Here is a 22,237-nt window from a genome sequence, read left to right as displayed (position 1 = left end):
TGTTGTCAAAAAGTGTTTTTAAACGACAACTGTGTTTTGAAGTTAGAATCAATAATGAATTTGCCAACTTTTGTTTAAATGTCAAAATGTTTTTTTTATAAAAAAATCAAGTTCAAATATATAATAGTCATAATTTTATGTTTATTGTTTTTAATATATATGTAAAATATAAGCTGTTTTAAATAATATATTAATATACTATTTGTTGTTCCTTAAATAAATATTACCTTTTATATTTAGAAAATTATATTTAATGTTGTGTTTTTGATGTTTAAACAAAGTAAAGTGAAAAATTCTATCAGTTTATTATTTGAAACATATGGACTGTTACAATGTTTTATATTTTTTTTGGTTTGGTGTTTTTATTGTTCATTAAAATACATAATATGTAATAATCATATTTCTTTATTGATGTCATTATTCTCAAACTGTTTGTATTTTATAACAAATTTGTGAACATGTATTGTATTCCAGACAAATCAACAACTTATATCGTCATTGTTTGGCAAATTGAATAACCAATGCTACTCATTTTACAATAACTTTATTTTAACAATAAAATTCATAATTAAATAAAATAATAAAACTACAATGTTGTACATCAATGAGTATCTACAAAAATTTAAACATTAAAAAATGAAAAGTTTATAATTTTAGTTTTTTAACACAAATGATATATTAAAATAAGTGAAAAGTTGTTAAATGTGATGGATTTTTATTCCATGTTGTAAAATGACCATAACCTTTTTATGTTGATTATACACATAATATCATCTTATTTTTAATTTATAATTTATTATAAATTAAATATTCACAGTAAAAATACGTTTAAAAATGATGGGAAACAGTTTAAAATGACAGAATTTATTTTAAAAGGACAAGATTTTTAATAAAAAGGATAGATTTTTTAATAAAATATAATTTATTTCTGAATTTTCCCGATTTTACACATAAAAACACAAACAATTTGAAATATCATAAATGTGTTTCAAAAATGAGTGTATAAATCAATAATCAAATTAAAATAAAAAAGGATTTACATTATTTTGATCTCAATCTTAATAATTGATTTAAATGTCTCAGTCTTTGACATTCATCGACGCTAGAGACCCAATAGCTAAGAATTATTTTATAGATAATCCACCACTTATCCAATGGAATGAACAACAGCGCCAGGTTGAATCTAAAACACTTTCATTCCCCAAGCTACTAAAAGAAAAAGGGGAAGACCCAAAACTCGGTCAGAATCAATAAACCAAGCCAAAAGACCTTATCATAAAGTAACAATACAAAACAAATTCAAAATGATTAAATTTTTCATAGTTAATGCGGATACTAAAGATGATGTGTTTTACAGTGGAGAACTTGGTATTAAAATCAAGGCTGTCAAAAATATGTTAGTCAAATTCGAAATGGTAATTCAATTTTACCAAAAACCATTACAAGAAAAAAAGCAGAGTAATTCCTTTTCAGCATTTGGTAAAGAAATTAATTGAAAAAGACTCAACATCTTCATTCAATTGTATCCGATCAAACATCCAAAAAGTGTTGGTAAATGCCAATGTAACAACAGTTGAAGAAGTCACAGAAATTACACAAGAACAATTTGAATTGGGGTATAACAACAATTCTCCAACTCGAATATCACAAGAAGCATTGGATACAATCGACAAAATGATTCCTTCAATAAGCGCGATTAGAAACTTCATGAAAGGAAAAACTTGAATAGATGAGGATAGAACTCTACCCGTTTTAAGTTTCAAAAGGGAAACTCCACGAGGCCCAGTTGCAAACACCAACGAAAACAAAGAGAAAAGAATCGCCGCGATCGAAGAATTGGTTGGTCAGATGCACTCAGGAAAAACCTGGGTTTGCATTGATGAATTCTCGTGGCTTATTGCTTGCACTGCGGTTTACGGATGGAATCCAATTGGTGAAAAACTCTTCGTGACAAAGGCAAAAAACGGACAAAGACTATCTGCTTTGTGTTCAATAAACTACACAGGAATGGGAACAACTTTTTTGGTTGCAGGAAAAAGTGATGAAGAGGTCTTCAGTAGATATTTCATGGAATTGATAAAAAGTTATAACGACAACAACAATTCAGCAGTGGTTCGGTGTGACAAATGTACTATACACAACCATTTGAGGAAACTTGTAACTAACACTCACCATTCAATTGTTTATAATGCAGCTTACAGTCCTGAACTCAACCCAATCGAAACTGTATTTGGGTTTTGGAAAAGGCTTGTAGAAAATGACATACGTATTTGGACTGGCCTTTGCGAACTTCTTGAAAAAATCAAAGATGGACTTATTTCAATTCAACCGGCTGAAGTAATAGCGTCTATGGAGAGATGTCGCAATGATATTTGGGCAAAAGCATATGAAAGAAAAGATTTGTAATTTTAAATTGTTTGTGTTTTATGTGTAAAATCGGGAAAATTCAGAAATAAATTATATTTTATTAAAAAATCGATCCTTTTTCAAAAAAATGGCTGTCACATTTTATTGAAATGCGTCCTTTTAACAAAAATCCCATCCTTTTTATAATAAATTCCTGTCCTTTTCAATAAAAATACCTGTTCTTTTTAAAACAATTCTCAATCACTTTTTATGATTTTCATCCTTTTTATTAAAAATCTTGTCCTTTTAAAATAAATTCTGTCATTTTAAACTGTTTCCCATCATTTTGAAACATATTTTAACTGTATTACAAGTTATTTTTGTGAAAAAAAAATTAATTAAAACATATTTGTTTAATTTTCAAATATTGTTTGTTTAATTGTAGTTTTAAACATTTCGCTCTGTCAATTCAGTAAACGTTCTGTAATTACAAACAGATATTGTACATTGTAATTTATTTGAAATGAACATTTTTTTTATTTAAATATCGTTAATTATTTACATTTTAGTTTGTTAACTTAACATGTAAAAATGTTAAAATTATTGAAATGATAATTATATTGCGTTAAATTATTTGTAAATTTTCACTGTGTTAATTTTACAATTAAAATCGATAAATAATTTAAATTGTTAATTGTTTTTTTCGTTAATTAATTATCTTTTTTTCGGTGTGTTAATTATACAAATAAATATGTTAATAAAATTTATATATTTATTTTATCTTTTCGTTAATTTAGTTTCTGTTTTTATTGTGTTAATAAAACATGAAAAATCGATAAATATTTTTAAATTGTTAATTTATCGAAAACAATTTGTTGAATGTGTTTTAATTAAATCGAATCTTCTGGAATCACAATTCAATATAACCTAATGTCCCGATTCTTTACTTATTTCAAAAAATGGCTTTATTAAAAACGATTTTTTTGCCGCAAAAAACAGTTTCTTCAGTCTTTTTTTATGAAAAGCAAATTTTTCCGAGGCATGAAATGAAACGACAAACAACAATGTTATGTTTTGAAGAGATATATTTTAAATAACTATTTTGTTAATATATAATTTATAAAAAAACAAGTTATAAAAGCTTTTATTTAACTGGTATTAACACATACATGACATTTAATAATTATTTGTTATAACAAGAAAAATAACAATACATAACAATATATAATCTTTTTGTTGTTTGGTGTTTAAAACGTATAAGGTTTTATGTTTATTACTGCTTTGTATTTACTTAAAACAAAACTTACTGTTAAACCAAAAATGGTCACACTTTGCAGTTATCATGGCATGATAGTTTCGAAATACTTAAAGACAATCAGAGACTTTATCATATTAGAGTTTGTGTGTAAAAAGTTTTATTGCAATATGAAGAAGTTTCATTACAATCCAATTCCATTAAATCACAAAACCATATTTAATTTTCCACACGTTGAAACACTTCATTTATTCAACGTGAAAGATGAAACATTTGGAAATGGCATTATAATTATTGTCCAGAACATAAAGAGATACTTTTTATTGGTAGAAAAAAGTTTTATGAGATTGTAATATAGTTCAATGTTGGTTATACCACAGTTGATATGAACAAGAATAAGAATTTTATATTTATATATATATTCAAAAATGTGACATTCACAAAAAATGACAGAAAAAAGTTTGGTAATGCTATTTTAAAATATGTGAAAAAAATTGGAGATCATTGTTTCGGAAAGTGTAAGAATATGAACAGTGTAGAAATCTCATTTTGTGTCACATTAATTGGTGGATTTTGTTTTAGTGGATGAAAAAAATAAACATAATAACAATACCTTATAGTGTCATCACATTGCATATTTACTATTTTTTACAGATGTAAGAAATTGAGTACCATATATCTACCACCACACATCTTAAGCATTAGTAACTGTTGTTTTTCTAAATGTAGTGGTTTAATTAACATAACAACACCATTACATGTGAAATCCTTTGGTCATTTTAGTTTAGGTGAATGTACTTCTCTGAGCCATTTAGATTTACCTACAAGTGTTTTAAACATAGGCAATTTCTGTTTCTTTGCATGTTGTAGTCCTAGTGATATTAATATACCATCGAGTGTCACATCAATTGGTCATAACCGTTTTCATTGTTGTACCAATCTCACCAGTGTAATATTATCATCACAGACCACGTCAATAGAACATGATTGTTTCTATAAATTTAGTACTCTTAATAGTATTATACTTCCAATGTCTGTTACTTCGATTGCGGAATATTGTTTTTAAGGATGTAAAAGATTAAGTACAATACATATCCCTCCAAGTGTTATAATAATTGGTGATCATTGTTTTCAAAAATGTTTCAATCTGAGATATATATATTTATACCATCCAGTGTAAATATAATTGGTAATAAGTGTTTTTTTAAATGCAATTCTCTGAGCAATGTAATTATACAATCAAGTGTTGAAACAATTGGTGATAATTGTTTCCTGGGTTGTACTAATTAAAAATATATAGAAATACCAAAAAGCGTTACATCAATTGGATACAATTGTTTTTTTACACACTTCGCATCTCACCACAAAAAACGGCACGAGAAATGTTTATGTATTTGAAAACAACAAATATCTAACACTAAACTTTGTTTATTATTTAATCGTTTTATTTTTCAACATCAAATCACAATAAATTCAATAAAACAACTTATATGATTCTGTGACATAACTTGTCTCAGCTGATTTTGAAAATAAAATAATAATAATTTTATTATATATTTTTAATTTATAGTACCTATAATTAATCAAAATTATTAACTTGTAGCCTCAAAATTTTTTTTACTGATATTTAAAATAGTAGACAAGAAGGTTCTTAATGACACATAAGTATTAACACTGTATTTTTAATTAAAAGTTACTTGTTTAATAATTAAATTATTATAGTAAATAGATTAATTAAAATTAATTAAAAATAATAATAAAACAAAAACTATAAGAAAAATAAATATTTTGAATTGAAAAAAAAACTATATTTTTAACTATAAGTACTACAAAAAAAATCTAGAAATTTAATGAAACTATGAAAAATATTAGCTTGTTTAAAACCTTTAAATTAGATTATATTTCTTCAAAATAAATTTTTCAAATTCACTGAACAAAACTTGTCGGTTTTTTTGAATTTGGAGTTTTTAATTCGAACTGTAAAATAGTGAGTGATAAGATGGCTGAAGTTTCATCTGTCGAAGTTACAAATCCGTTCCATGTTGTATTGCTGGAGAATGAACCTTTATTGAATCATATAGAGGATGAGTTGACTATTCCAAGGGAAACATTTCAATTCATCCAAAGAAAGTTTATTACAAGTGAAGACCCCACACTTTTAAAACACTGTATGATAGTTCTTAAAAAAATGGTAGAAAAATATAATTCGGTCTTTTTCAAAGTCAAAATTGTAATGAAATACAACGAAGAACTTGTGATGACGCACTTGACAACGTTGTCTGAGTTTTGTCCGATTTATAGAGGTCTCAAATTTCGAAGACTCCCTATCCCACCACAAGACGATATTTTTGAATATGTAGTGTATGGTTTGTTATTTAATAACGATATAATTGTGAGGATATGGTGTAGTATTTAACATTAATAACCGATAGGCACTCCAGACAAAAATAAAGACGGTCTTGCTGTGTTCCAAAAAACAATTAATCAAATCAACAACTTTTGCTCGTATTATGAATTGATCGAACTCCCAACACTTTTCCGTTCAAATTTCATAGAAATATGTTCTGCGATGCAGAGGAATTACATATCGTCCATTCCAAGTAAATTTGACACAGAAACCCCACCATCTTTATTTGGGTTTGAACACAACTTTAAACCATTTTTAGCATTGATGACACAACTTCAGAAAAAGACATTCCCATGTGTAAAACTGAACCCAACAAAGGCACTCACAATATTCCACAAACAATTCTATGATGAAAGATTTAAAACATTAACAACACTTGCTGCCTGGGAACTGAAAACGACCGACTTCAAAATCATTTTTACTGAAACAAAGAAAGGGATCTACGATGCGTTTGTTAAAGCTGCATCAAGTGATGTGAAGAAAATAGCAGCGGAGTTGACCGAATTTTTCAATGGAATTGTATTAGTTGTTGTGATGAAAACGATTAACAAGAAAGATGAAAAGGACTTACTGACGTTCTCAAGAATGCACGAAACGCCATTTGACGCACTGTATTTGATCGACTACGGAGCGAACGGAGATCAAATGGTCGCGGTGATTAATTTAGCGAAAAGCCTCAAAATGGAAATTGGTGAGAATTACAAGGACGAGCTGACCAATTTCATCTATGGGATGTACGCCAATGGGCTCGACGAGAAAGAAGAGTTTCAATTTGAGGAACTTGACATGTCTGAATTGCTCAAGAAGATACCACAAAAACAGAATTCCAAAATTGACAAACAACTCAAGAAAGAGGAGGAGCGGAGGAAGAAAGAAGAAGCAAAGCGGTTGAAGGAACAACAGAAGAAAAAAGGGAAAAAAGAGCCTGAAAAAGCAGAGAAACCAATACCACCACCCGTTGTTGAAAAAGCATCAGAAAGTGTTAATGAAGAGCTGACGCCAAACAAATTTGTTGAATATGATGACACCTTTTATCAAAAAAGATATGAAAATGCAGAGTTTGAAAAGGACGAATATTATAACAAGGAATATCAATACCAAAACTACGCAGAGTACGAATCGGGAGAACAAAACACCGAACAACAACAAAGTGGAGAAAACAAAGAAGGCGATGCTGTGGAACAAAACGATACTACCCAAAATTACTTGAACTACGACGAAGAGTACTATGATCAAAATGAAGAGTATTATGACCAACAAGGTGAAGGGTATTACGACGAACAAACAGGGGAATATTACTATGATCAATATGACCAACAACAAGAAGAGGAATATTCCTATGTACAACCACCACCTCTGCCAACGAAACCAAAACGATTTAATAAAGAAGAAAAACAAAGTGAAGTACAACAACAAGAAACTCAAGAAAGTCAAACACAAGACGTGTGCTATGAAGAAACTGACCAACAGTATAACGATCAAAATCAACAAGAAGAATATCAACAACAACAATACACTGAAAATGATGGAAACGACGAACAACAACAGTACGTTAATCAAGAAGGACAAGAAGAGTATTACGACGAACAGAACGAACAATACCAACAAACTCAAGACACACCAGAGGACCAACAGAAGTACGAAATCACACCACAACAATACGGAGAAGAGTATTATCAAGAAGAAAGTCAACAAGATGAACAACACCTTGATCATGTTGGAGAAGAAAGTTCAACACAAGAACGTTTAGTTATAGAAGAGAAACAAGATAAAGAGAAAAACTTGAATGAAGTCCAAACTGATTTAAAACACGAAGAAAATATTGAAGGAACTTATCAAAAGGAAGTTCCAATTTCAGTACAACACATTGAAAACGTCGAAGAAAGTACTGAGAAAAAAATAACAACAGAGGCTGTATTGAAAGAGAGCCAAAAGGCTCAATCGATTCCTTTAAACTCACAAAACCAAAGACGTTCACAAAAAGATCAGTTGAAATCACAACAAGAGGAGTTGCTTGTTAAACTCCAGAATTTAGAAAAGTTGAAAAACTTGGAGGTGACGGATACGGAGATCACAATCACAAAAGTCGCTATTGAAGAACCCAAAGAAACGTCTGTGGAAACATTCATTGAGACCGCCGAAACTGAAACGAGAACAAAATCCATGCGAAGACCAACTCGAAAAGGTGGAAGAAAACCACCAACGAAGGAACTTCTTATTGTCAACAAAACAATGAAGACGGAAGAAATAGAAACGGCTTCATGTGAGAACAAACCACTTTCACTCGAACCATCGCCACTTCCAACAGATAAAATTGAAGAAAAGCAAAACAGTGAAAGTACTGTAGCGAAGGACGAACCAACAGAAGAAGGTAAAGTAGAAGCACAAACAGATGGTATCAACGAAAGTGCATCTCAAGAGGTTCAAAGCTCTCAAAATGACCAACAACAAACAACTGTTATAGACCAACCAGAAGAACATGACAAACAACTTGAAAACACAGAACAACAATATAAAGAAGAAACACCAGAAGTGACAATCAGTACTAATGAAAATGTTGAACCACAAAAAGAAGTACAACAGGAAGATATACCAAAAGGAGAAGAAGGTGTCCCAAAAGAAGAACAATCGTTTGTTGAGGACTCTGAGGTCAAAGAAACATACAAAAGAAAATACTCAAATCCAAACCAACAATTCATGGGAGAGTTCCAGAACAAAATTCATAACACACAAAATTTGGCACTCAAACATGTTGTCCACAAAGAAAATGTCAATGAAAACAAAGCACCAGTTCAACCAAAAGTGGCAACATCTGCTTTTGGGGGCGTCACATTGAAAAAGTCGTCTACAGTACAACACCAACCTCATCTACAAGACCAACCAGAAGAAACTGAATTACAGAAAGTACTTAAAAAGAGAAGAGGAAACAATTGAATAACAAACACTTTAAGAAATTACATTGTTAATAAATAGATTTATTATTGATAGAACAATAAACAATAATAAAAAGGAGACTCTCTGTTATAACTCAGACTTTTTTCAAGTTTCATATTGACTTGTTTGTTTTCTAAGCAAGTTGTAGTACCATCACAAGTTTCACACACATTGTTTGTCGAGTTATAGAAATGTCCACGCTTGCACAACTCACATGAATGTGCGTCTTTGCATTGCAAACAGTTTGTTGGACATTGTTTGCATGTGCCTTCCAATTCAAAGTACTCTTCAACAGGACATTTACTCACACATAATCGTCTCGGCTCTATTAACTTGAATCCATCTTCACACGTTGAGCACATCACAATGTCGTTTATTTCACTACACGTTTTGCAATTTGGTGTGCAGTCTATGCACACTTTGTTAGTTTCGTCTATATAATACTTTGTTAGTGGACAACTTTCTAAACAAATGTTAAGACGGTCGACTTTATAAGCACCACTCACGCACTCTTCACATTCACCATTTTTGACGCAGACAGCACAGTTCTCGTCACACCTTTTACACAACCCCTCGGCCTCATAATACCTCTCTGGACATTTCTCATATACACAACTTCTTGTTTCGTCAAGCATTTTATAGTTTGGTTCACACTCAATGCATGTCCCGTCCTCTCTGCAGCGAACGCAATTGTTTCCACAGAGAATGCAGACTTTGTAAGGCATGATAAGCTGATAGTTTTTATTACACTCATTGCAGCGTCCCGTTGTGTCACAATATTTACAGTTTGTGTCAAGGCAATTGACACAAGCCCCTTTCTCTTTATTAAAATACATGTTTTCATCACACAACTCACACGACTCTGTGTCGTCACATATTTGACAGTTGTCAATGCAATTGACACAGCGACTTGCGGTTTGCCAGAATCGCTCTGGACACTTTTCAACGCACTGGGACGTCATAACATTTAAAAAGTAGTTGTCAGCACAGTACTCACACTTCCCAGTTTCTTCACAGAAGTCGCAGTGACTCACAGTGTCAAGGCAGATAGACACATTCAACTCACATGTCTCGCCAAGCCCAGAGATGGTGTTCATCCCATTTGGGCAGCTTAAACATTGCACTCCGTTGATTTCACCATCAACAGTTGCGGTCGTGTTGATGTAATGCACATTGTCGCAGCGCGCTTTTGTCACATTCAAATTTCCAAAAGTAGATTTTATATATTTTTCATCGACATAGACCACCAAGTTAGTGTTAAGAGTTACCACCGTGGTGGGTGCGGTTGTTCCATGGAAGAAAAGAAATGGGATGTTTATGAAGTCGTAATTGATTGCCATTGTTGATGAGTAAAGGTGGAGTGCGTTGAGTGATGTGCATCCACTAAATGCACCAGCATAAACCCTTCGAATTGATTCTGTCCCAACTACTTTTCTGAGCTTTTTGCTGCCTTCAAAGAATCGTTCGAATATGCTATACACTCTTGTCAAGTCTGCAGTCTCCAATTTGGTGCACCAATAAAAGATATCATCGTAGTAAGAAGATAGACGTATTGGGAACTTGAGGTGAACAAATCCAGTGTCAGCAAATGCATAAGCCAATATTTTTTTGATAGATGGCGAAAACGGAAAACTGTCAAGTGACGCACAGTGATTGAAAACTCTTGTCGAAATGTTTACAAGACTGTCTGTGTTGTATACGGCCTTCAATTTGGTGTTTCTATAAAACGCGTACATTGGAAGGTCAGTGACCCCTTCAAGATCAAATGTTTTGATTTGTGTCGACACAAACGCATATGGACCCAACGAAGCAGTTCCATTGGAGTAGTAATTATTTAGAGAGAATGCGTTATAGAATGCACTGTCTTTGATACGAATTTTGTCTGGGGAAGTGAAAGTGATTGAAGTGATTGTTGACCCCCAAAATCCATTCACACCAACACAATCAACGTCTTCCTCTACAATGACCAAATTTCCAGTGCAAAGGCCAAGTTGGTCACTCACACAGTGGTCTTCGTCGATAGTATAACATGACTCACTTATTCCCAAAACAAAAAGAGTAGTAATTGTCAAGAAAAGACTACCCATTTTTCCAATCAATATCGTTTGCTTTTTTTGTTCTTTTTATTTAACTACCCACTTCTTCTTGTTTTATATTTTACAATGTAATTTTGTAATAATCAATCAATATATCATTTGTGCAAAGATCTTATCAAAGTCCAGAGTGCTGTATGAAGCCGTTCTCCTCTACAGATGGAGAGTTCTCAGCGGTGCAAAAGTTGAAAGGATGTGCACAGCAATTGTCACTGAGATTGTCACAAGTTGGTGTGTTGGTTTGCAGAACCAGACTAAAGTGTGTTGGCTCAGTCTCTTGGCTTCTTGTGTTTTCATATAAACTCCTTTCAATTTCCAAGAAGTTTTGGACAACAGGAAATCTAACAACAGACATTTTCGACTCGATTTGTGTCTTTGCATATTCAATGTACTTTTTACCAATGAAGTACACAAGGTCTGTGGTGTATAAAATGTCGTTGTATTTACATTGTAACACAGTGGCAAGGGGCACCTTCATCTTAGCATTCTTTGTCTTTTTTGAGTAAAACACAAAGCCACATTTCTCCAGTCTTCCTTTCATGAACTGTGCAAGATAATTGTTTCTCGATTCCTTTTTAACTCTTTTCTTAGTGCTGATGTTGGTGGCATCATCTGCTGCTTTAGCGATAGCGTCCCAATTGTTGTCTTCGATTCTTTCAACTTCAAGATCCTTTGTGACTTTCTTTGATGCAGGTCTTTTCGAAACAAAACACGTGACGGGCGCAATGTAACTGTTGTACAACACAATTAATAATGCCCGTGTGACGTCCTTCCCGCGCTTCGAATCACGCGCCTTCACTGCGTTTCGCGCTTTCTTTTGCTCGTAAGAGATGTCCGACATACAAGAAATGGTTGCTGAGATGAAAGGTGATTATGTACCACCGAGGGTCTATGTGTTTGTAGTGTGTCTCTGAAAAACAAGAGAAGTAACCTTTTGCAGTTGACACTACAATGTACTATTACTAAATAACTTTTTATAACTCTTTTTGCTACAAAATTGCTTCAAAAAAACAAAAACAGCAGTTCCGTTTAAGTGGTAAATATTTTTGTTGTTAAATCACTTTTGGGAAATAATGAATGATTCTATTATAATAGAGGCATTTTTGCCTCCGGTATAAAATAATCGTTTTAATTTAATAATATTGATTAAAAATACTATTATTTTGTTATAATAATGTCAACTGGTAATATATGTACAAAATCTTGTAAACATTTTGCGTTACATTTATAAATACTTTTTTTTTTGTATTTTTTCTTTTTGGTAATATCATTTTCCGACACTTTTCCTTGTTATTTAAACAAAAATATAGCCAAATTATCTTACCAAACAAAAGATGTTTCAACACAAAAACCGAGTACGTGGAGACAAAAAACTGATAAAAACAATAGTATCCATTTATACTTTGTTTTACAAGTTTTGCAACAAAATGAAAAGAAAAATATCTATAACAATTTATGTATGATTGTTATTGTCAAAAAGTATGCTATCAAAAAAACAGAAAAAAAAAATGAAAAGTATTTGTTTTTTGTTTAACCTTTGGATTGTGGATGAATAACAAAACTAAAACAAAATACCAAAAATCTCAGAATGGCACCCTTGTTATTTTTATTACATTTCCTAAATTCGAAAAAATAAAAAAAAACAAAAATCATATCATTGAATTAATAATGTCGACGCATCATTTGAAATATAAACAAGTTTGAATTGCATATCAGAACAATACAAATCAATTTTTGATATCGTAAAGTCTCAATTTACGAGAATTTGTTAACAGTGAATCACACTTGATTTTTTAAGTTTTTTTTGTTTTTTTTTCATATTTTTCATATGGTTTAAAAATAAATGTTATTTTAATTACTCTACCGACATTGTAAGGTTAAAGACTCTAGAAAGACTAAAACGTAACAATTGATTTTTTAATTATGGTTGAAATCTTATAGAAAATGTGTGTCGAAACTTAGAACTTAACAAGTGCAATATTAAAGAAATTACAATGATAGTGTGTTGAAACAAATTTATTACATAATATCTGCTTTTAAAGTGGTATATAACTCAAAGAGTTACCAATACCCAACCATTAGTGTAATGATTTTGTTTTGTTTTTCGGGGCTAAAAATCACCGACTTTGTGGTGTACAAAATCTATAAAACTAGTAAAGTATTATTTAATTAATGTGAAACTTACAAACATAATAGTTTTATCACATTATTAATTCTAAACACTTAAAACTCAAAAGTATGTATATGTATAATATTATTTATTATAAAACATAGTTTTAAATCAAGTAATAATTCTAAAATTACAAACTAAATATAATAATAAAAAATAACTATTAAATTTACCATTTAAAAACGTCATTCTTAAAATACATCGAAAACATCAAGAACTAGTATATATAGTTCCTCAATCTCAATAATTCAAAATGTTGAAAGCGGCAACTTCCAAAGCAAAATTTTCTCGTGCTTACCCTCCTCCACCACCCCCACCACCAGGAGGAGCTGTTCCACCCCCACCAGGGGCATCTGCTCCAAAATGTGAAGCTCCTGCTTCTTTAGACACGAACATTATGTCTGTTGAGTTGGGGTTTTTGAACGAAGAAGTTCCAATTCGCGTAGGTGATCCAATCACATGCAAATATTGCCAAAGTATATTGTCTTACTTAGACACCGTCAAAGATGGCGAGTGGACTTGTCATTTCTGTAGCACCAAAAATACGGTCAGTGGTATACTTCCCGAAGAAATACCCGATGCACCCATTTTGGATTATGTCTTAGAGGCTCCAATTACTAAAACGGACTCTGAAAAAACAGAGGACAATGGCACTATAGTGTATTGTATTGACACTTCCGGCTCAATGAGTATTAATGTTGACTTAACGAATAATGGAGTGCAACTGACTCGACTTGACGTCGTCAAAAACGCGATGTGTCAACAGCTGAAGAATTTGAAAGAAAAAAGTCCAAATCAAAAGATCTGTGTAGTCCAATTTTCAAAAGACGTCAAAATCCTTGGGGATTGCACACACAATGCAATTATTGTGAAGTCCAATTTGCTCTCTGATTATGACGGCTTAGTCGATTTGGCCAAAGAGAAAGTGACATTAAGTCCACTGAGCACAACTTTAAACGCAATATTAAAGAAAGTAAAAGACTTAGAAGAACAAGGTTCCACTGCTTTAGGTCCCGCGCTGTTAATATCAACTATCATAGCTGGTAAAGAGAAGAATGGCAAAGTTATTCTCTGCACTGATGGAACCGCGAACAATGGATTAGGTAACTTAGAAGAGGACCCCGACGTTAATAAAGCCTTTTATGAGAAAATAGGACAAGTCGCGAAGAGCAGTGGGGTGATCATTAATATCAATACATTGAAAGGATGCGACGCAAACCTCAAACGGATCTCTCCGTGTACTGTAGAGTGTGGTGGAAGTGTTCTTGTAGTTGATCCAAAACAAGTCGCAGATGCCTTTAATGATGCTTTGGGGACTAATGTCATAGCAACGGATGTCGAGATTGGTATCTACTTACACCCCGCGGTATATATCAATGACTCCATCCAATCGGAACAACCAAGTCGAAGACAAGTCTCCATCGGAAACGTGAATGACGACACAACATATCAGTTCAAATATTCAATGAGAAGCGAAGAAGAGACTAAAGCCTTTGGCGAGATGAAGAATTTCCCCGTCCAAGTGCAGATCAAATACACCAAATTGAATGGGTTCAAGGGAATTCGAGTCATCTCAAAAACAGTCGAAATCGCAGAAGAGAAGGAAGAAGTCAAAGTCGTCGACGGAGATGTCTTACAGACTTACTACATCCAACAAACGGCAATCCACAAAAGAAGAAACTCAATTGAAAACGCTCGACAAAACATGAGTATGTTTAGAATGGCTCAGGAGGCTTCCGCTCAACCAATGCAAGAGGTTTATAAAGACTATGCTGACGACATGGAAGAAGCTATGGACGCAAGTTTGTCAAGTGATGAAGACGCAGAGGTTTACGCTAATGCGACGACCTGGAACGCAAAAAAAGCAAAGAAGTACAGCACTTTCTCTTCTAAATAAAGTGTTATTTCAAGTCTTGTGGTTGTTTTCTAATAACATTTTAATAACATTTTGTTTATTTGTATTATACTGTTTTTTATAGTATATATACTATACATTTTTAATTCATTTTGTTTTAATAATAAAAAATCTATTTGAATACTATTAATTGTAATTGTTACTAATTATAGTATATATATAGTTGTTTAATGGATTAACGACGTGTTTTTAAATAAAGTTTTCAATTGTCAATCCCGAAGTATTGGGCAAAACATGAAAAACTAAAGATTATCAATTATTTATACTTAAATGTAAAAACTCAACTTTCGATTGTCATTATAGATATGATATAGTTTATTTATTATTATTTTTACTACTTAATTGTTACTAAATGTTATAAGGAAAAAAACAGTCTTAAAAATAGAAACACCGAACAATAAATATTAGTAAAATTACTATAATTTATCACATACAAAGATTCATAATTGCAATCATCGCAACAATAAAAAAAATGATTGTTAATAATATAATAAACAATAAGAAATATTTATTTGAGAATAACTAGAAATAGTTTTTCAAAGTGGATTTTGTAAATAAATAAATAATAGGGTTTTTTATTCAACAATAGCATCATTTTCTGTTTGTAGAATTGAAGATGTTTAAATTTGTATTTGTAGAAAACATTATAAAAAGAAAGATTTGACCAACTCCAAAAAACAGTAAAGATGACAGCTCGAGTTTTTCCTTCTAAGACAAAAAGTCCATTCCACCACGAGTTTTTACAAGCGTGTTGTATGGACCAAGTCCACTCTTTTGTCGATGAAAAGAGTGTAGTTTTGAAAGCTTCTATTTTCCCACGTGTTTGTTCTTCTTTTATTAATACTTTATAAAAGTTCAAAGAATAGAAAATGAAGAGTATTGAGATCATTTAGATTATTCAGACGAACTCATTTAAAGGAGAAAAAGTTCTACGAGAAATTGCAGACGAAAAGGGAGTGGTTGAGCACACAACTCTTCCCGCCCTATTTTGGCGCTGAAATACACAACTTTGGGTCTGGAGAAAAGGAGTACATTAAGATGGCGAATTTACTGAATGGGTACCAACGGCCTTTTGTTCTCGACTTAAAAATAGGGACTCACAAGTACGACCCCGAAATCGATCCGGCGAAAATAGAGTACCGCACACACGTCAAAATCTTCACAACAACACTAGAACTTGGTCTCCGTTTTTGTGGGATGAAGCGAGTGATAGGCGGGCAATTGATTTCATACGACAAACATATGAGCAGAAACGAAGTGAAGACATCAGCTCAATTATTCGAGTATATTAAACTCTTTTTTAATGACGGGACAAAGTACAGGAAAGAGATGCTCCCGTTCTATATCAATCAGATCGATAAGTTGTTGAGTCTGCTTGAAACGATGAATTACAAATTCTTTGGGTCGTCGGTACTTCTTGTCTATGACGCAGATGCTACCCCGGAGAGTCAAAAGTACGACTTAAGGTTCATCGACTTTGCCAAGTCGTATTCTCTTGACGAAGAGAAGTGTGAAATGGAAGACGGAATTGTTTATGGACTCAAACACTTGAAAACAATTTTCGAGAATTTGAATAAAGAATTGAAAGAGGAATAGACCCAAGTGCGCAAATAACAGTTTTTTATATTTTTTGTGTTTTATACTTTGAGGGATTATTTGATAAATGCTTTTTAGTTAGTTTTTTAGATTATTCAATTTATTAACTCTAATTCCTTCTTCTAAGATAACAATTTTAATAGAATAAAACATATTCGAAATTATTGTTTAATCTCACTATTGGTTTTGATATTATTTATGCAGATAATTACAATTTCACATCCATATCAAATCAGTCGTGTTGTTTAAATGTTATTTTTTTATTTTGAACATATCTATTATGTCGTTTCTTTAATATTTTATTGATTTGTAAATGTATTGGTTAACATGATAATTAAGACATATACTCAAATTACAAATAAAATACATAGGATTACAAGAAAGAACAACACACTTGTAGTTCCTTCTCTCAAGTTGTTATTTTCTTGGTGAATACATCTTCCCATGGTGGTACACACATATCCATCTCTACAGTTACCACATACAGGTTCACATCCTTTTTGCCAAATAAATCTTCCTTCATCAATCGACATGTTTGTCACTGTACATTCTGTATTCAAACAATCAAAAATTGTTGAGTTGCACTCGACTACTTTTTTAATTGTATCAGATTTATCAAACATTGCTTCAATCAATTCAATAGTTCCTCCTGGTTCACTTACATAAGTGAGTGTAATTGTATTTCCAAATTCCCAACTCTTTGTATCAAAAAGAGCTCTGAGAGTGACATCAGTACCATTTTGTGTTGTTTTGAATTTGAGTTCTTTGTTGATGGTAGTCGAAGAGCCATATAGCGTGTTATCATCACCACTTCTCACTAAATAGAGAGAAACCTCTTTAAAGTGAACATCAAAATTGGCTTTTAATGACAAGATAAGTTCTTTGAACTGTTGTTGAATAATAATTGGAGATGTGTTCAACATCACTATGGAAGTATTTCGACTCCCTGCATCTGAAACAAATTTCATATTAGTTTTATTCATCGTTTCAACCTTTATCGAGTCACTCAATTTGTAAAACAACCACACAGAGAGTTGTATTTTGTTGGCCACTGTTTTGGAATAAATAATATTGTCTGCAACAAAAGTGCATTTCCCAAGATGAACTGTATCATATTTGCCGTTTGCCACTGTACTTGTAATTTTGTCCAATTCGATATCTTCAAAAGTTAGTTTTTCATCTTTGAAAGAGACTAAATTAATGTTGGTTTTTCTTTTGATTAGTGGTAAGGTGAATGTATCATCGTTACTCAGTTTGTAATTTATCTTTTCAACTTCAATGAACTGATATGGTCTGTTACAGTCGGTGACTTGTATTCGAATTTCACTCTCACTTTTATTCAACACCCAAAGTGTTGGATTCACTTTTAGGTCGAAATCTGTCTCTGCTACAGTGGCTTGTACAAATGCATCATCGTCCAAAGAAAACCCACCTGATACTTTTGTATAAAGTCCTTTTGGAAGGGCGACAAATGGTACTCCAACTGGCAGAGAACCCTCAGTGACATCTGGAGTAATACTTCCAGAAACCATACAAACAATAGAAACTTGACTTGGTCCAACCACTTCGAGCCATTGTCCACACCTCGATACTTTAGTGTTGTTTTTGTTCACTCTCAAAAAATAATCATCGATAAAACAATATGAAAGAATGTTGTTTCCTTTTATTGAATATTTTCTATTAGGTATCTCTGCATAACAATCAGAAACTATGGTATACTTTAACAAAGAAGATCCCAAGTTCAAAGCCATAAAGTCGGGCATGCACAATGGCTCAACCAATGTATTATCATAATTTAAAGTATTTGTTTGAGCATTTACAACACACATAAATAATAGAGGCAATAAAACACAAAACATCGTTATATTCTTTGATTTTGGAGTTAACTATTTATCTTTAAATAGTAGACAATTTCAAAAAAAATCCAATTTGCACTAATGTTGAAGGAACAAAGATAATAAAGTTGTCAATATTGTGGGTCGACAAAATTTTATTGTTTTTCATAAAACTCGGCTCATTTCCTTTGCTTAATACCAAAAACTATGATGTAATTGTACATTAAAACCAACTTTTTGGTTTTCCTGTTTTGTCTGATTAATTAAAAACTACTATTTTCATTAAAACGAATAAAAATAGATCAGTCATGAGAAATTGATTATGTTTCATTTTTTTATTAAATTATAGGTATTTCATTTTTTATATCTTAGTTAGTCTGATAATATTGTACCAATTCCAATATTTTGAAACAATATTTATCCTTTTGAAAAAATCATGTTGATGGGTGAGACAACATTTTACAACGAATTTAAGAAAATGTATTGAATTTTTTCATTTTATTAGCAACTTTTTCTTCAAAAATTATAAAAATATTTTTACATTTTCACTGCTGAGAAACAGTTGTTCTGTATGATTTTAAATATAAAAATTAGATGAAAATTGTTGGGCTAAGACATTAAAAACGAAATAAATTTGGCTAAAAACTTGTTTTAAATTGGATGGATTTAAAGCAAGTTTTAAATGGATTTATGTCATTCAAATTATTTTCTATGAATAACAATGTGTATATTTTTTGCCAAAATAGAAAAACTGTTTCAAATGTTGAACTTTTTATATTTTTATCATTACAACTGAATTTAACAAACTGTGAATAATACACAATTTTTGACCATTTCTGTAATATGATTAAAACATAATAAAATGCTCAATTTAAATTTAAAATTCCATTGACAAGCGACAATATAATTAATTGTTTTTGTATTATTCGTTGTAAAAATGTAGTTAAATTTAAAACAAAACAATTGTTTGGAATCATTTGAAAGTGGTTTGTTCTAATAAATTTTTAAAAGTAGATGTATATTTAGAATATAGAAGTAACCATTATAAATACAGTAGAAATTCTATCGGTGTTTGATTCCATCGGTGTGTGACTCTATCGGTGTGTGGTTTTGACCAATCAAAAGGGACCTACACACCGATAGAATATTATGATTTCCCACATATTTGGCACCAAAACCCGCATAAATAATGTCAATTGCAAATTTGTTTTTATTTTAAAAGAGTAAAGACTTGGTAATAAAACCTTAAAAAGAGAAAAATTATCAAACAGAAATAAATTCAAAAAAGATAAGAGAAGAAAAGCAGAAAATGCTCTTCAAAAAAAATTAAACTTTCAATGATAATAAAAAATGCACAGACTTCCACACACCAATCACAAGAGAACGCTTGTGATTGGTGTGATGACAGAATTGATACCACAAAACTTAACAATTTCAGCAAGGAAGTCACAGATATTTTCGACACATGCAGACAATAAGCCTGACGTGCTCATCCAAGTCTTTGAGGGCGAGGCATCTATGACATCACACTGCAACCTGCTTGGATAGTTTGGGTTGTTTGGTATCTTATTAGCACCACATGGAGTCTCACAGTTGAAGTCACATTTGACACAAATGCAAATGGAATATTAAATGTGTCGGCTGAAAACGAGACAACAGGAAAGAAGACTCTCAAAGGAACAGGTAGACAAGATGGTTGCACACGCAAAATAGTTCAAGGCGGAGGACGACAAGATGATGACTATTGAGGCTAAAAATCGACACTAACTTGCTACTGTGTAATAACACAGTGAACAAGCACATTTTTTCAAGGTTATCAACAGAAGACAATGCAACAATCGAGGCTGATGTCAAAGACGTACTTGAGTTGTAAATTGACAAGAACCAATCTGCACCAAAAGTCCATGTGTTTATACAAAAACACAATGCGTTGTTCTTATTCTAAACAATTAGACAAATTAAAAAAATACACAATATTATTTTATGTTTACACGTGTCGCGTTTTTTTTCATAAAAAAAGAAAAAAATACATTTTGTCATTTTTCTAGATTGTGGATAGTTTTACAAATTTCATTATTTTTTAGTTTTTTTGCCAAAAATTTAAAAAGAAAAGAAAAAAAATTACACACCTTAAGAAAACCATTTTCATGACTCCACACACCGATAGAATTTTTACTGTATACAAAGAAGTTAAGAAAATAATGAATCAAAACTCCATTATTTGTAGTCCTTTTATTTTTGCCACGTAGTGTCTTTATAGCTATTTAAATTTAAAACTAGTTATATATTATTTAACATATTATTACCAACACAAGAAATAACAAATAATAATTGGTGTATTAACACTTAAAAAGTATACAAAATGCGTTTTTGGGAAATGATGTTCAAGAATAACAAAAGTATTCGAAAATATAATGTTTTATAAAAATTTAAATAAAATAGTAAAAAACCTATAAAATTAAACTAGTCTTAGCTTAAAAAATTGAATGGCGGTTGAAGTCGGAACGGACACCTTTTTGTCCGCCCGATTTTACACGTCCAAATAATCCTGAAATTTGCTGCATTTGTTGCATTCTCCCCTTTAAGTTATTATTCCCACAAATCGTCATTATTTCAAATTGTGAAACCTGTTGAGTCCGTAAGCCACATTAAACTATAGCTTTCTTTACTGTTGTTTTAAAATCACGACTCAGACTGTTAAATATTCTTTGTTTCGCTTCAACCACAAATTATTTTTCTTTTTTACCCAAAACTGTCTGCAAATCAATACCATTCGACATGTCATCGAACGTGTCATTAAGCCGTAAAATGGCTTTGGCAGCGTCAGAGAGTTCATTCATGTTGTCGTGGACTTTGTTTTTTACATTTATTATGAAAATGTATTTTTTTTATAATTGAAGGTTTTTTATTACGACTATTAAAAATATTATAAAATTATTTAATACCTTAATATTATTTTTTTATAGTTCAATTATAGTAAATATAGTTTATGTTGTAAATTAAAAGATCATTTAAAATTCTATAAGAAAAAATCAAAAAGGCGGACAAAAATATGTCTTTTTTGCCAATTAAGTGTTAACTAAGTAATAAAAACACGTTTAATCTTGTAAGAGTGTATTAAATAACAAAGACCAAATGAATTACTGTAATTGAATATATAATAAAATTCAATTATGAATAAAGTTGAAATAAATGAATAAAAACTAAATAAGAAAATATTAAACAATTTCCTGAAGTCGTTGCACTACTTCTTCAATTCCCATTCTACTCTTTGGATTGTGTTTCCAACATGCTTCAATGACATCAAATTGGTTTTCTTGAATCGGGTCGATTCGTGGCAGTCTGTTTTCTTGGTTAATGAACTCTGCTATTTTCCAAGGGAACTTAAACTGATCTTTTCTATACGCCTCGAACCATGAAAATGTTTCGTACATAGTAATAGCGAATGAATACACATCTGCTGCTTTTGTGTACTTCTCTTGTTTTAACACTTCTGGTGCCATAAACTTTGGTGTTCCAATACCCTTTGTGAAGGTCATGTTAGTCATCAACAAATTGATATTCCTCGACGATCCAAAATCCGTCAGTTTAGCATTTACCTTCTCATTTGCGTCAAGTGAAAAGACCAATAAATTGTCTGGTTTGATGTCTCTATGTAAGATGCCATTCTCGTGTAAATAAGATAT

At 31.5% G+C, this 22,237-nt stretch overlaps 8 protein-coding genes across 8 annotated transcripts; 4 read left to right on the top strand and 4 right to left on the bottom strand.

Annotated features, from left to right (window-relative positions):
• Nucleotides 1-3,612: 3,612 nt before the first annotated feature.
• EIN_474520 (hypothetical protein) lies at nucleotides 3,613-4,667 on the top strand (the record flags this gene model as incomplete). Its single annotated transcript, XM_004255573.1, has 3 exons — nucleotides 3,613-3,897; nucleotides 3,960-4,182; nucleotides 4,222-4,667. 3 exons carry the CDS (start codon nucleotides 3,613-3,615, stop codon nucleotides 4,665-4,667), a joined length of 954 nt encoding a protein of 317 aa, XP_004255621.1.
• Nucleotides 4,668-5,600: 933 nt separating this feature from the next.
• Nucleotides 5,601-8,942, top strand: EIN_474510 (caldesmon, putative; the record flags this gene model as incomplete). Its single annotated transcript, XM_004255572.1, has 2 exons — nucleotides 5,601-6,009; nucleotides 6,055-8,942. The coding sequence occupies 2 exons, from the start codon at nucleotides 5,601-5,603 to the stop codon at nucleotides 8,940-8,942; spliced, it is 3,297 nt and encodes a 1,098-aa protein (XP_004255620.1).
• Nucleotides 8,943-8,986: 44 nt separating this feature from the next.
• On the bottom strand, nucleotides 8,987-11,029 carry EIN_474500 (hypothetical protein; the record flags this gene model as incomplete). The annotated part of the gene is made up of 1 exon (XM_004255571.1): nucleotides 8,987-11,029. The coding sequence occupies one exon, from the start codon at nucleotides 11,027-11,029 to the stop codon at nucleotides 8,987-8,989; it is 2,043 nt and encodes a 680-aa protein (XP_004255619.1).
• Nucleotides 11,030-11,153: 124 nt separating this feature from the next.
• Nucleotides 11,154-11,876, bottom strand: EIN_474490 (hypothetical protein; the record flags this gene model as incomplete). Its single annotated transcript, XM_004255570.1, has 1 exon — nucleotides 11,154-11,876. The coding sequence occupies one exon, from the start codon at nucleotides 11,874-11,876 to the stop codon at nucleotides 11,154-11,156; it is 723 nt and encodes a 240-aa protein (XP_004255618.1).
• A 1,582-nt stretch (nucleotides 11,877-13,458) lies between these two features.
• EIN_474480 (hypothetical protein) lies at nucleotides 13,459-15,102 on the top strand (the record flags this gene model as incomplete). The annotated part of the gene is made up of 1 exon (XM_004255569.1): nucleotides 13,459-15,102. The coding sequence occupies one exon, from the start codon at nucleotides 13,459-13,461 to the stop codon at nucleotides 15,100-15,102; it is 1,644 nt and encodes a 547-aa protein (XP_004255617.1).
• A 704-nt stretch (nucleotides 15,103-15,806) lies between these two features.
• EIN_474470 (hypothetical protein) lies at nucleotides 15,807-16,716 on the top strand (the record flags this gene model as incomplete). The annotated part of the gene is made up of 2 exons (XM_004255568.1): nucleotides 15,807-15,941; nucleotides 16,039-16,716. 2 exons carry the CDS (start codon nucleotides 15,807-15,809, stop codon nucleotides 16,714-16,716), a joined length of 813 nt encoding a protein of 270 aa, XP_004255616.1.
• A 347-nt stretch (nucleotides 16,717-17,063) lies between these two features.
• Nucleotides 17,064-18,882, bottom strand: EIN_474460 (hypothetical protein; the record flags this gene model as incomplete). Its single annotated transcript, XM_004255567.1, has 2 exons — nucleotides 17,064-18,602; nucleotides 18,823-18,882. 2 exons carry the CDS (start codon nucleotides 18,880-18,882, stop codon nucleotides 17,064-17,066), a joined length of 1,599 nt encoding a protein of 532 aa, XP_004255615.1.
• Nucleotides 18,883-21,769: 2,887 nt separating this feature from the next.
• EIN_474450 (tyrosine kinase, putative) lies at nucleotides 21,770-22,198 on the bottom strand (the record flags this gene model as incomplete). Its single annotated transcript, XM_004255566.1, has 1 exon — nucleotides 21,770-22,198. A coding segment is annotated over one exon (429 nt), but the record flags the coding sequence as incomplete, so codon positions are not given.
• Nucleotides 22,199-22,237: the final 39 nt, after the last annotated feature.

This window comes from Entamoeba invadens (assembly GCF_000330505.1).
Source record: "Entamoeba invadens IP1 unplaced genomic scaffold scaff_1105074725313, whole genome shotgun sequence".
Lineage (NCBI taxonomy): Eukaryota > Evosea > Mastigamoebida > Endamoebidae > Entamoeba > Entamoeba invadens.
Note: the sequence above shows the minus strand (reverse complement) of the source record. Positions and strands in the feature narration are given on the sequence as shown.